Source organism: Artemia franciscana, chromosome 17, assembly GCF_032884065.1.
Source record: "Artemia franciscana chromosome 17, ASM3288406v1, whole genome shotgun sequence".
NCBI classification, from domain to species: Eukaryota; Metazoa; Arthropoda; class Branchiopoda; order Anostraca; family Artemiidae; genus Artemia; species Artemia franciscana.
In genome coordinates, this window is record NC_088879.1 from 7,541,751 (window position 1) to 7,556,639 (window position 14,889).

The 14,889-nt window shown below is 35.5% G+C and overlaps 1 protein-coding gene across 5 annotated transcripts in view; it reads left to right on the forward strand.

Moving 5' to 3' along the window:
- The window catches only part of LOC136037774 (serine proteinase stubble-like), a 211,102-nt gene extending 198,743 nt beyond the window's left edge, over nt 1-12,359 (forward strand). For 3 of the 5 annotated variants that reach the window (XM_065720589.1, XM_065720588.1, XM_065720585.1), the window contains 4 exons: nt 2,432-2,528; nt 6,471-6,639; nt 9,400-9,569; nt 11,058-12,359. In XM_065720589.1, coding sequence (XP_065576661.1) covers nt 2,432-2,528; nt 6,471-6,639; nt 9,400-9,569; nt 11,058-11,213 — 592 coding nt within the window. In that variant the 3' untranslated portion in view covers nt 11,214-12,359. The remainder of the gene's footprint in view (nt 1-2,431; nt 2,529-6,470; nt 6,640-9,399; nt 9,570-11,057) is intronic. The other 2 variants (XM_065720590.1, XM_065720586.1) reach the window with 1 other exon arrangement.
- Nucleotides 12,360-14,889: the final 2,530 nt, after the last annotated feature.

Genomic DNA, 14,889 nt, shown 5'->3' on the forward strand with positions numbered 1-14,889 from the left:
GTATCTGCACCTGACTATATGACACAAGAAAGTGTTAAAGGATGGTGAAGTTGGATTAAAATTCAAAAAAGAATGTATTGTCTGGATAGTATTGTTTTAAGTACTTAATAGACATTACTAGAAAGGAGGAAATTAGCAGAGGCGTCGGAACCAGTGAAGTGAAAACACCAGTAAAAATATCATTTTATGGTAACCTTTTTTTTAAGAATATAACCATTTGTAAGTGTTTGAAATAAGTTTTTACTCCCAACATGTAGTTAATGTCACTGTTGCCAGACACCAGCTCTAAACGTCAAGTTTAGACAAAGTCAAAACAAAGTAAAGATAAAAGTTGTACGAATTTTACTAAAATAAAAGGAATCGTGCATGAAAACGGTCATTTTCCAAGTTTTTTTCTTTCGATTATTTCAAAATCATGAAGTTTTTAGGTCAAAATTACATTTCGCCGGTGGTGTTAATTTAGACCGTGAAAAATCACCCATATTTTCCTCTTTTTTTATTTGACGCCTACATTCTTTAACTGCATATGAAAATCTTTTTCATTCAGTATTTATTTTTAAAATTTATTTTAATTTTCCTATTTTTAAGTAAGTTTAGGTTATAACATACCAGATAAGTACACCAAAGTGATTGGGGCTATGTACGAGAACAACACTCCTGCGTTAAAGTTAGGAAGTGAGTTTAATAGCTGGTTTGGTGTTGGATCAGGACTTAAGCAGGGTTGCGGTCTATCTCCGTTTATATGGTTTTTTTTGATGGATTTATCCTTAAGGAACACAACAAAGGCTAGAAGAGCACGGAATCAAATAGGAAGGTAAAACTCTCCTAGACGTAGATTATACAGATGATTTGACTATGCTAGATAAATGACTAGCATAATTTTGCAGTAGCTAATACTCTAGCTACTGCAAAATTTACAGTAGCTAGAGTATTAGACCTAACCTAGACTATAGTCTAGACCTAGACTATAGGAGTACAACTGTGGCAGGGCGTAAGATCCGGATCTATGGATAACGGTCTCTTCAAAGCGCTGCCTCGACCCTTTTGGGGTACCTGCAAGACTGGGGACCTTGTGGTCATCTCTATTCCCACTTGAAGAGTGGTGCCCCTCGAAGAATTATAGCCTAGTAAACGACACAGCATTCGCACGGGATTCCTACTTCCTAACTTTAACGCAGGAGCAATAAAGTTAGGAAGTGAGTTTAATAGCTGGTTTGGTGTTGGATCAGGAGTTAAGCAGGGTTGCGGTCTATCTCCGTTTATATGGTTTGTTTTGATGGATTTGTCCTTAAGGAACACAACAAAGGCTAGAAGAGCACGGAATCAAATAGGAAGGTAAAACTCTCCTAGACGTAGATTATACAGATGATTTGACTATGCTAGATAAATGACTACCAAAATTTTCAAAATTTGACTACCCAAGACTTTGACAGCTTCCTGGCAAGACTACGGGTCTATACCCGTAGTCTTTTCAATTCACTGCTGCAATATCTAAGGGTCATATATAATATTTTCACCGTTTTCAAATGATTACCAAAAACTGTTCGCTAAACAGCTCAAGCAGGATCAGCTCAAAGGTAGGGTAAGCTGCTCATTGGTAGGATTAGCAGAGAAATGTATATTAGAAGGACAATGAGTAAGATTGTACTTTTTCCTGCTGACCCTTACTTTGATAACAGCTTAGCCGACGGTTTTTGGGAATTATATGCAAATGTAATTACAATCAAAAATTTACGGAAGTCACTTTGAGCCGAATTTCTGGCAATTCAAAAGGCAACATGATACAAACTATCATTTTTAGACGAGAGAGAAAAAATAAATCAAAACTGAAAAAACATATTTTTAATTTTTTTTCATTGCTACTAACGAATAGTTGTATGTTCAGGAAAATTCTTAATCCCACCTTTAAGAAAAAGATGCAAAATTTTGATATCAAAAGCTCTAAATTTGAAAAAGGAGATATAATCTCTAAAATGAGAATAGTGTAGAAAAAGGAGATATATCGTATTTTGGGATCAAAACTAGCCTGTGATTATGATTAGAACCAATAAGATATGGGGAAGCCCATACAATCTTCAATATGAACAAAGCCTCTAAAATATTCCTCATAAACATCTAACAACATCCTTTATCTTAATTTTAGACGTAGCTTTTATTGCTTATTTATTGATTTTTATTTATTAATTATTATTTTTAGTATTGTTTTTGAATAAAGTTACATAAGTACCTACCTATCTTATTCTGTACCCCATTCCACTTTCAACGTTTCAACATACTCCTATGTTCTCATTTCAATGTTTATATCAGTGTTCACCATGTTCCCATTTCAACATCAATATGTGTTTACTCTGCGTTATTTGTTTTAATATAGTAACTTATTTTATTTCCCTTTAGTTGCAACTTTTAAATTTTGTCTTTATCTTTTTTTCAGTACCCCGAGTAGTAGCCTTCGTGTAAGACTTGGCGAGTATAATATAAAAAGCTCTGGCCCATACCCCAGTGAAGACTTTGACATTGACCGAAAAGAAGTAAGTATAAGCTCAACCAAATTAGTCGAAAATTAAGTCGCCAACCGAATTAGTCGCAAATTAGTAGTAATTAGAAAAATAGTGAATTTTGTTTCTAAAAGGTGCTAGATGGGCAACATTATTTAATTCTGATTTGTGATTTCTTTTTAGTATTTCGTGCTTTTGCTACGAATAATTTGTCATCACAGAATATTCAGTATCATCACTGGTTCGACTTTACTCCCTAAGGCTGTTATGACGGAAAGTTTAAGGTGGCTAAGACATTTTTTTAGAATGAGAAATTACCGATAGCATCAAGGGCTAAACAAAAAGTAACTGTCCCGAGGTGGGAAAGGAATCATTTGCAAAATTTTAGTTTATGTACAAAATTACCAAGATTTTCAAATAATAATACTGATAAAAAATAATACTGAAGATTGGTTCTTTGGCAAACTTTCAAATTTCAACTGAAATCTCTTCATTGACTAATTTTGAAATTTATTACTGACTCAATTCTTTTCATTTGAAAATGGGAGAATTCCACAAATTTATATATAATATAAATATAATATAAATAACAAGTCAATTAAGCTGACTAAAGTATAGGCTAAATATATAGATACGAGGTGCTTTTTCAAATGTATATCATTTCATCGTATACTAAAGAACTGAAAGTAATGATTATAAGAGCTTAAGAGTAACAAGGTTTTTCTTCATTAAAATAAGTGACATTGAGAGTGGCATTCGAATTTGTGAATCGCACTAGACGAGTGGCAATATAAAGAGTGACATTTCAATTTGAATATAAAATTTGAATTAAGGTTTAAAGGTAACTAGGTTTTTCTTCATCACAATAAGTGCATTAAGAGTGGCATCCGAAATAATGAATGGCAATATTGAAAGTGGCATTTGAATTTAAATTAGAACTAATATATCTTTTATTCTAGGATTTTGCTTTCAAAGAAGCTCTTGGAACTCATTTTATGAGCAACAGCGGTCTTTTAAGTAAATCAAATAGATCTCTAAACCAATAGATCTCTTAAGTATTCATTTGAATTAATACTTATTTCTTCGTATTTATTTGAATAAAAACTTATTTATTCATATTTATTTGAAGAAATACCTAAGGAAAACATGATGATACCCAGTACTACCTATCGGACTTATGTGAACTGGACTTGGATCTACTACGAGGATTTCGCCGATCTACTGATGACCAGCGTTGCCAAAACTTTGAAATAGACTTTAACAGTTTTCCGACTAAAATTGTACCATAATAGATTAATTTGTTGCACCTAAGCAGCAGGTTAAAAATGTGCCGTTCCAAAAAGAAAATTTTGGGTAAGCTTAAAGTTGAACATATATCCAGTTCATAAAGGAGCAAATAAAACTCAAGTCTACCGAAAAATTTGTATTGTACCGGAAAATTTAGATATGTAGTGAATTATACCAGGACCTGTAAATTGTACCAAAAACGGTATAGCCGTACCGCATTGGCAACGCTTCTGACGACGGCTATTAACTTTCAAGCCCTGTGACCTTATCTCAATGTTAATAATCTATATATAGGAGAAATAGGGACATGCATGAGATTGTTATTGCTTATATCATAATTTTTTAAACCTAGATGCTTAGGTCTCGCGTTTCTGAAAATGAGAAAAAATACTAAATCTGGAAGCTTAATAATTTACAAAAAAAAAATCAGAAAAAAATTCATTACCTGTTTGAGGTACAGGTAATAGCCTTGGATCTGCTTACAAGATATCCCCGATGTGAAGTATTGACGACTATCATTGACTCAAACTTACGACCATACGTCGCTGTTAATAATCCACTTGTAGGAAAAATAGCTAACTGCAGAAGTTGATTAAGGCCACTGGTCGACATCATTGGTCCTACAAATCCTACATCATCATTTTGGGTCACCAAAATGTTAAAATCTTATTTCTCTAATAAAATAAAATGGTAAAAATTTAAATCAAGTAGCTTATTATTCTACAGAAAAAAAAATGTGGTCAAACCCAGCATTGCTAACAGGACTTACGTGTTATTGAATTAGATCTGCTCACAGGGTTTCACCGATGTGAAGCATTGACGATCATCATTGACTCTTAAACTTACGACCGCTTGTAGATTTAATAGTTCAATGTAGGGAAATTGGCTAACTGCAGAAGTTGATTAAGGCCACTGGCCTATATCATGGATCCGACAGATTCCATAGTACCATTTTTGGACAATAAGATATTAAAATCTCATTTTTCTGTTAAAGCAAAACAACATTCAGCCTAAAAATTTGTTGATTTACCAAGACTTAAAAAATATGACTGCCCTTACTATTAATGTACGACTACCGTTGGATTTACGTCATCATTACGTCATCTTATATATTACGTCATCTGCCTGTTGGACGCATTGCTGTCCGATGGACTTATATGTTCTTTACCTAAACCTACTTACAAGGTTTTAGACGACCATCAATGACTTCTTAAGCCTTAGGACAATAATTCACTGCTAGAAAAGATGGCTAAGCTAATTAGGCTGATTAAGTAACCTAAATTACTAAGCTGATTAAGGCCAATCGACTAAAAAATATCCAAAAACAAGCACATACTGCCACCTGGTGCCACGTTTGCTCCTACACACATGCGTATATGCGTAATTCTGGGACAGCCAATCGACTTAAGACTATCGAAAAGAAAAGAATGATAGAGTGGTTTGGATGAATTAACCATCTCTTATAGACAGACATAAAATAAATCTTAAATAGCATAGATAGCGTACAAATGCTTGCAAAATAAATAGCTCACAAACAGAGAAGAGGATGGTCGAATGCATCCAATTAGGTTTGAAGAATTTCCTGGCTGATATCCAAAGGATAATTTTAAACAGGGTGGGATAAAGAAGAAGTATTCTCCAGTTTGTCAATCTTAGGTGACTTATGGCTGCAAAATATTGTAGTAGAAGAAGTAATAGTTTTCAAGCGTAGCGTGACTTGTGCAGCACTTGTTAATAGCAACAGAAATTCTAAAAAAAAACTAAATTTCAAAACAATGTATGCATAAAAAGGATTTTCTTTTTATGGCAAATCCTCTAATATTACAGTAGCTAGAGTATTAGACCTAACCTAGACTATAGTCTAGACCTAGACTATAGGAGCATAACTGTGGCAGGGCGTAAGATCCAGATCTATGGATAACGGCCTCTGCAAAGCGCTGCCTCGACCCTTTTGGGGTACCTGCAAGACTGGGGACCTTTCGGTCATCTCTATTCCCACTTGAGGAGTGGTGCCCCTCGAAGAAATTATAGCATAGTAAACGACACAGCATTCGCAAGGGATTCTGATCAATGGATAATTCTTCTGGGCTAGGTCTGTTTTGACGGGCGTTTTCGGGACGAGAAACCTCTTCCTAGCTAATTTATCTACTATGGGTTGCCTCCGGGTACTAGCATAATATTTGTAGGCATAGAAATATAACGAGTCGTAGGTAATGGGCTTGGGACTGTCTGTGTAGGATTTCTACTCTTGTTAATAGAAGAGCATCGCCAAGTGATGAAGATCGTGTTGTGACCAAGATGGGCCAAGGATTACAAAAAACCTCCATTCATACTGGAGGTCCTAGGGACTTCTTGCTCTCCGGTTCTAAGCCGGCTTAAGTGCTTCGGTGTAAACTTGAGAAGATATGTTTATCACCATCTTGCACTGGTATCCGGGATCATTGCTTTTCCGAAGGCCAAAATAATTTCATTAATTTAAAGAAATGAAAATTGGGACTTGGAATGTAACGATGTTAAAAAATGACTATCCTATTGACATTTTGACTAACGAATTTTGACTGACGATCGAGAGCTTCAAACGGATTTGGTTGGAGGATGAGTGTGCGCATATGCGTCAGCACCAGGCGGTTTGATTCTTCAATGAGTTACTAGTAACAGTAAAACCAATGAAAGTTATTTATTTTGCAGGTACATCCAAACTACAAGCCTGAAGACTTTCAAAACGATATAGCTTTGGTAAGATTAACTAGAGATGTCCAGTATCGAGAAAATATTTTGCCAGTATGCTTGCCTGAAAGAGAATCAACGTATATCGGCCAAGTAGCTACTGTGAGTGGCTGGGGAAGGACAAGCTATGGTAAGACCTCTCTCTCCGGGTTATAATAAAGCAATGAAATTGTGTAGCATTACATAATTTCAACTAAGACAAAAGAGAGTGGAAGGAATGTATATTTTTAATTTTTCACATAAAACGAAATTGGGGCCCCTCCCTATGCCCCTCGCCCAATCTTTGAGCTAAGGTTTAGGGCGTAAGTTACTGAAAGTAAAACCATCATTCTCTCAGTACAGCATAACTCAAGGTTTCCCCCTTTTTACGGTAAAGTTTCAACATATTATAGGCACTAAATATTATTATCAGCATCGTGTTTAGATTTCAGCTTGAAAAGTGACGAGGAGGCTTAAGGGGGTCGCGCCTTACCTCTTATATTGGATAATTCCTGTTCTTTCTAAGATTGAACACCTTTCTTTGCTTCTTTTAAAGAAATTCGGGTTTCCCTTTGAGCCCTGTATGTTTTTAACATAATATTCAGAGCAATGATTATGACAAATTCTTTTCAGGTTCGACCAAATCCGTTTTACTCTCCTAATACGGATCGTGCTACCATCGTGGACATAGCCTATTGTTTAATGTTTCGTCTTTCCTAATTGCCCTACGATCGCTTTCGCCTCCTAAAAAGGACAATACAACTTGCCATTCCAGTTCGCTTAAGACTTGTCCCGAAATTCCACCTCCACTGGTCTGATACTATCACACCATGAGAAAAAACAGACTCTTGCCGCAAAAATGCCATATCTCCGTTTTTGTAGTCAGTAGCTTGAAAATTCTGTTAGAAGGTTTTTAGATACCATTTAATGGTGCAATTTTCATGCAGACTGGGCACTTCAGAGGGAGTTTCTCCCCTTTTGTCGAGCTATGGAATCATTCTTATGCTGATAGCTGTAGATGGGTACCCCGTGTTTAAACTAAAGAGGCCCGACCTGGGTATTGAAAACACTGACACCGAATCTTCTTCTTGGTCTTGCAGGATAGCTATCATTGGGCACTTCAGATGGGTGTTTCTCCCCCTTTGTCGAGTTATGGAATCATCCCTGTGCTGAAAGCTGTAAATGGGTACCTCTAAACTGAATAGATTTTAGTTATTTGGAATCAGTATAAAATAGGTATTTCTTTAATGTAGTTATTATTTCCCCGTATTGATTCTGTTGGTAGATTCTCAATTTATTGCCACAAGTCACTCTTTATTTCCAATTCATTATCACGAACTTTCTGATTATATCCGGCATGTACGAACTCGTTGCTGCGGAAAAAAAAAGGAGAAACGCCACTGCTTTCTACGTAAAAAATTGACTTCCTTTGTTGCTCATGATGAGGGACTTTAATTCTTCTAAATGGGGCTTTCGTTTAGACATCTCTCTATAAGGTTTCAGTCCCCCCCCCTAGCGGTGACAGAAAATACAGAAAGGAAACGCATCACCATATATGTGAAAAAATGATTCTCCTTGTTGCTCAAGATGGGGAACTATAGGTCTTCTATATAGGTTTTTCGGCTATGGTGATTTCGATGGTGCAATTTTCGTTTCACTCTTACATTATTCTTGTGGTGTTTTAGGTGTTTTTCAAAACCCTAGAATTATGTTCGTGCGATTTTAATATTAAGATTAATTGAAATAATACTTATCATTCTCGAATCAGCTTCAAATGACAATTCTTATTTCTTTTAAAGTTTTTTTTTCAAAACCCAGTCATAAATGAACTATTATGGGCTTGAGCTCATTCTTTACCAGGTTAGAGCAGATGCAGTAACGGTAATCTTTTGATGTGTCATAAACCGTTTTGTGCCATCAGAATTACAAACGTTTCTCTTTTTTACTCTGAGACCGTGGGTCTTTTACTTTGAATGGAAATTGATAATTCTTACTGAAAAAACGAGGGTAAAAGATTTACAGCTTTTATTTAGTCAAATTTATCTTAATATAGGTAAAGAAAAAAGTTTTTCCCTTTTCTCAAATATTTATTGAAGAGGATTTTTTTTCATAATTCCCCCATTTATATGCAAAATAATTTTTAACAAAAAATGTTAACATGAAAAGCAAATGCAAGGACGGAATATAGAATATCTATAGAATATAGAATATCTCTTACAATCCAAAAAGCTGTCTCTTGGTTACTGTGCTAAAAGCTACATATCAGCTGTCCACTGGCAAAATTTTGAATCTACTCTGAGATTCAATTTTGAGTTAAGGATAACCCTCTCTTAATCTGGATACGATGAGAGAATACAGCTACATATCAGCTGTCTATTTGGTATCTACAACATTTGGTATATGTTCAGAGATTCAAATTTTGAGTTAAGGATAAACCTCCCCTAATCTTGACGCGGCGAACAGCTATAATTGTCCTCTTCCAGAATTTAGTATCTGCATATGAATTGAATTTTGATTTGAGGATGAAGCTCCAATAATCTGGACATGACGAGGACAATAAGCTACAAATAATATCCCCTGCGAAAAATTTGTATTGTTTATAAAGAAAAAACTCAAGTGTTTTTCCCACAGTTCCGGATATTCTCCTTAGCACTCCCAGTTATAAGAGTATTGATATTTTTATTTTTATTTTTTTCCTTTAAAGTTTGTCAGTGGATACAGTTTGTCAGGATTTTGAATAATGATTCTGAGAAGAATTCTGAAACTATCTAAATGATTTGAAACAGGATTTTTGTTTCTCTTAAAAGTGAATTAATCTAAAACATGATTTTTTGTTGATAGGACAGTATGCAAGACGGGCGACGAACTGTTCTAAGAAAAACGGTCCTAGATCTTTATAATGAGCCTGTAGGTTTTTTTCCAGGCTCTGGCAGTTCCCCTGATGTTATACGTGAAGTAGATGTCGTGGTTATAAATAGGGATGAATGCCAAAAATGGTACAAGGAAGCAGGACGGAAAGAGACAATTTATGATGTATTTACTTGTGCCGGCTACAAAGACGGAGGAAGAGACTCTTGCCAGGTAAGATTTTAAATTTGAGAGATATGGTTTATCTAATATAGTGAAAAAAATCCCACCTACACAAGGCAAGTCCAGCAATTAAAATTTTCCTGATGAGTAGCAACGGATTTGCAGTACCTGAGTATCTGAGTAGGTACCTGAGTACCTGAGTAGCAACGGATTTGCAGTACCTGAGTACCTGGTTAGGTACATGAGTACCTGAGTAGCAACGGATTTGCAATACCTGAGAACCTGAGTACCTGAGTAGCAACGGATTTGCAGTACCTCTGTGTTATAGAGCTAAGGACCGGTCATTCAATACTAACTTAGCTAAATATTCTAGCAATTTAACGTCGAATTTTCGTCAAAAAAAAAAATTACCCTATGCCCTCCCCCAAACATTTTTGTAAATTGGCACCTCTGCCTCCAATGAAAGCCACGTTTCTTTTGAATCGTCTTATATAACCAAGTCCCACCTTGTGGAAAACGTCCTGCTTTTTGTTTGACCCGACCTGGAATGCCGAAAAGAACAATATTTGGCAGCCTGTCATCCGTAAAACCTGACATAACCATCCCAACCTGCAATGTATAAAAAACAACAATAATATTATTTAACGCAAATAATTTAACATAATAATAAAAAAATGTAGAATAAATAATTAATTTAAATAATAATATTAAATAATTAATTTAATTTAATTTAAATAATAATAGTAACATTTTTATGTTTTAGTATAAATAAGTAGCGACGAAGACCACACTGCCTTTCCATCACAAACACCAAAAACAAGAAGAGCAACAGGGAATTATCTTCCTTTTTTCCCTGTAATTTCTTTTCCTATTAAAGGAAATATAATATTTCCTTAAATAGGGACTTGGGGGAATATTCACTAAATGCTCTATACACAAATTTGATCAAAAACGATCTTACAAAATATTAAAAAAAAACAGTAAATATACCAGTCACAAATAGACGTTTGAAGTTAGTCACCAAAAAGCAAGATTAGCACTGAAAACGTATTCTTAATCTCTCTTATTTTATTTCAATGAATTGCCTTGTTTCATCTCACTTTATCTATTAGTCCTGGTTTAACTTCGTTGAAGTAAGGATTGTGGGACCGCTATAAAAAAATTTCATTTTAGTTTGATTGGTTGTTTGTTTTGTTTTTCTTCTTCTGTAGTTTTTCTTTTCTTCTATATGTTTCTTTTCTTTTCGTTTTTCTTTTCTTTTTGTTTTTCTGTTTTTGTTTTGTTTTTCTTTTCTTCTATATGTTTCTGTTTTGCTGAGGACGGCCTTTGGACATAGGGTCAAAATATTCATTCAAATTAGATTTCCAGTGTCTTATGAAAAGAATTCCCTATTCCTCCTCTTGTTTTTCATGTTTGTTAATATAAATAATTAAAATCAATGTAAATAATTTTATATACAACATATACAATAAAAAATAGAAACCGTACTGATAGCAATTAATATCCATAAAAGCAATAAACAATAATCTGTCTTTGCAGGGAGATTCCGGAGGCCCCCTTACAACACGTGTTGAAGGAAGAGCAACCCTTATAGGATTAGTATCCTGGGGCATAGGCTGCGCAAGAGAACTTCTACCCGGTGTGTATACAAATATACCCAAATTCGTTGACTGGATTGAACGAATCGTCAGATAGTTGATTTACATCAGCTAGTCTATTTATTTTATTTGACCAACCCAGTGATTTTAGTGGTTAATTTATATTTTCCCCCGCTTATTGCTGTATTTTTAAGTCTATTGCGCACAGTTGTATTTTAAATAATGTATAAAGCCTCATTTTTATACATTATAGACTCCCAAACCCTTTAATCCATTGGTCTTTTTCTTTGCTATAATATTGACTTCTTTGAAAAAGCAAAATTGTTGGCGTGACTAAAAGAAATTTTTTGGAGACATGACTCACTTCACATATTTTAAACTATTTAATGCCTATAACTGCCATTTCATACACATGTGAACAATAAATTCTATGCCCCACGCTATTTTTTACACCCCCAAGCTATTTACCCATATTTATTCTAATGAACTACCTGGGTAATGGGTAAGTCGGATTATGTCTATGAGCAAACTAGTGTCTTTATTTAAAGATCTTTAATAAAGACCTTCTAACAATTTGGTAGGGTCTGAAAGGCCCAATAAGGGCGTAATGACTACCTTTTTTGAAGACTATGCTATACCTAGAAATATCAATGTTTCTCATGCCTCCCCCTGACCTTACATTAGCAGACTATAGTCATAATTTTTATATATACTTTTTATACCCCTCCCCTCCCTCACTTGACTATAGCTAAGTTAATGACATATTATACTCTATGGGTATGTCTAATTACGTCTAAGAATAAACTATTATTTTTATATCTATTGACCTTGTTAAAGGGCACTTAATGCCTTTGGGGGTTTCTGAAACGCCCAGTAGGCTTTAACAACCTTTGTTGGAGCATATGCTGTACCTGGAGATACCAACATTTTACACTATAACTATCCTAACGACATACCCCACCCCATAGGCAGGCATGATCGCTTCTATAAGTAAAGCACTGTGTTTATTTTAAAGTCTATTAACGCTTACTAAAGGCCCAAACGCCACCTTGGGGGTCTTATTTCCAGCAAAGGCTGATCAGGTCAATTTTGGAAATCTATATAACGCCCGGTGATACAGTATATGTGCTTTAACTTCTTATTAACTAATGCTATTTTAAAACGGATGTTAGTTTTTCTTGACTATAAACTATGTTTTATTTAATGTTGTTTTTGAGCGTAACTATTAAAGGAACATACGTAATCTTGTGTTTAATATTTTTCGAACAGCAAATAGATAATTTCTTAAAGAGAGGGTTGGGAAATTGCCCTTATGGACAGAATCAACGTGAGTACAACCCTACCCGACCCCCCTGGCCGTGGAACGAAACCTACGAACCTAGGAATAAAAATTGGCACCTTTAATAACCTATTGACTCTATGTAATCTGTCTAATGAGATGTGGCTACTTGCCTATAGGCAAAATGCGCATACTCTCTTCTGAGCATCTGAAAACCAAATGACTTAGCTGGTCTACGCTCACTGGGGAATCTATCTGTTCTATATCACATTGTATTATAGTTTTAAGACCAGATCCCACCGATTCTCTAGATTATTGAAATCCCCATAAACTTGTTTTTGCAACAGAATTTACTATTAAGATGAACTGAAAAGAAAAGTAATCGAAAAGTAAATGAACTGAAAAACTGTTATCGTTACTGAGTGAGCTTCAAACGACATTTTTTTTAATAGACAGTTTTTTAGCACATTTTTTAAACTTTTGCTTACCATGACCCGTGATTTTCTCTATACGAGATTGTAGCTAACAACTGCAAACATCATATAGAATTCCTAACATAGTTCATTTCTCTCCATTTCACAAATCATGAACATATTCAGGCTCTTAGGCATTTCTGTAAGAAGGTTTGGGTATTTTAGACCTTGAATTCAAGATAAATAAGATTTATTGACAAACCATCATTACATGTATCAAATAATTCTGCCAACTGAGAGCAGGTAGCTCATGAAGCTGGGGGAAAACTACTGTATTACTTTTCCCTCTAATCGGGGTTTCGGCACTCAGGCCAGCGCACTTTATGATCAAGTATCAGAGCAGCTCATTTTGGGACCCAAAGTCATCTAAAGTCAGGATAGCTTACTAAGTCTGGCACCACAAGAAACAGGGCATAATATTATCAAACTGCATATACAGAGCTCTGTGGTAGCAAAGTGGATTGAGCTATGATTGGCAACACAGGGCCCAAGGATCAATCCCCGCTGACGCCGTGTTGGGCCACAGGCTTGCTACCTGTCCTTGGATAAAGAGGCTCAGCATTTGAAACGTCAATTTGACGCCCTGTGCGCCGCCAATGGAGGTGGAGGACCTTTATCCGATATAGAAAGCTGTGAAGCTCCGTCTGGTCATTGGAAACTTTATATACTAGTTATCCTAGAAAGTGAGGAGTTGCTTCTCTTCGCTGCCTTTGAAATTGGGATTTACTCCCTTCCTTTCTTAGGAAACCCTAGAGATGTTTCGAGATAGTCTTAGCGCAGGGAAACATTATAAATTTTTACAAATAGAAATCGAAAATATATACATTAACAGAATATAATGAATACAAATTCGGCTCTAAAATAATGAGTAATAAAAGTACAGCTTAACCACTTTTGTGGCGGTAGTTCGTGGTAGAATTCATATTAAAAGATACTTCAATCCTACAATGTTATGTTCATTTCAGGGAAACGAAGCGTCATTAAAATACGTGATTCCTTCCCTAAAGCCTGCTTCAGGCACCCAGGGGTATCCCGAGCCTCTTTTCATTGGGGGGTGGGGGGCGAACTTCGATAATTTTGCCGAATCGCAACCTGATTTCTGCCCAATCTTCAGCACAAATCAGGAATTTTGCAAAATTTCAACCGAAATTTTCATCTTCGGCGAAAATCTTACCGAATGCTAAAATAGTTGCCGGGGCGGTGATCCTCTGCAGTTACCTCTCTAGGAGGGGAGCAAATTTCTATTTCAATTACAGTAAATTAACCGCATGAGTGGCTTTAGAATTAGTGGATGAGCATCCGAGAGGGAGTAGCAGCAACCGTACTTTTGGCCCGGGCTATCGATAACTTAAAATGATCAAATAATAATCTATTATCAAATCTAAAATAATGGATGATAATCATATTTAATATAAAATATGCATGGGTAATAGTCTATTATTAAATGATATTAATTAGGTAAATAATACTCTAATTAATATGACTAAAAGTAAAAAAGAAAAAAAGTAGGACGGCACACCGACAGTGCTGATCTCCGTTTCATGGCCCTTCAGCCAGGAAGTGCAATGGGGGGCTGGGGGCCAACCATCCTGAACATTCACACACCCTTCCTGCTTACCCTCCCCAGATTTCTCCAGGTACCCATTTAGAGCTGGGTCGACTCTGGCTGAGCTTACAGAGTCACGCCACTGACCCCTGTTCCAACTGGTCAACTGGGATTCAATCCGTGCGTCTTTGACCAAGAATTCTAACACCAGCGCGCCAACCCCTTAGCCAGGACGGCTTAGTGGTTGTATGTATTAAATAATAAGTATGTATTAATAATATATTGTATATCAGAAAGGGATTGAAGAGGGAATTTATGTTCTTTTTAAGTTTTAATGTTGTTCTTTACTTTCAGTTGAGAAACCTTTTTTTTTATTTAAGATATATAGATAGATTAGTTATAGAAACATACAAAAATATATAGTAGTACTAGAATAATACAGTTGTAATCTGATTTATTTCTATCTATATATATG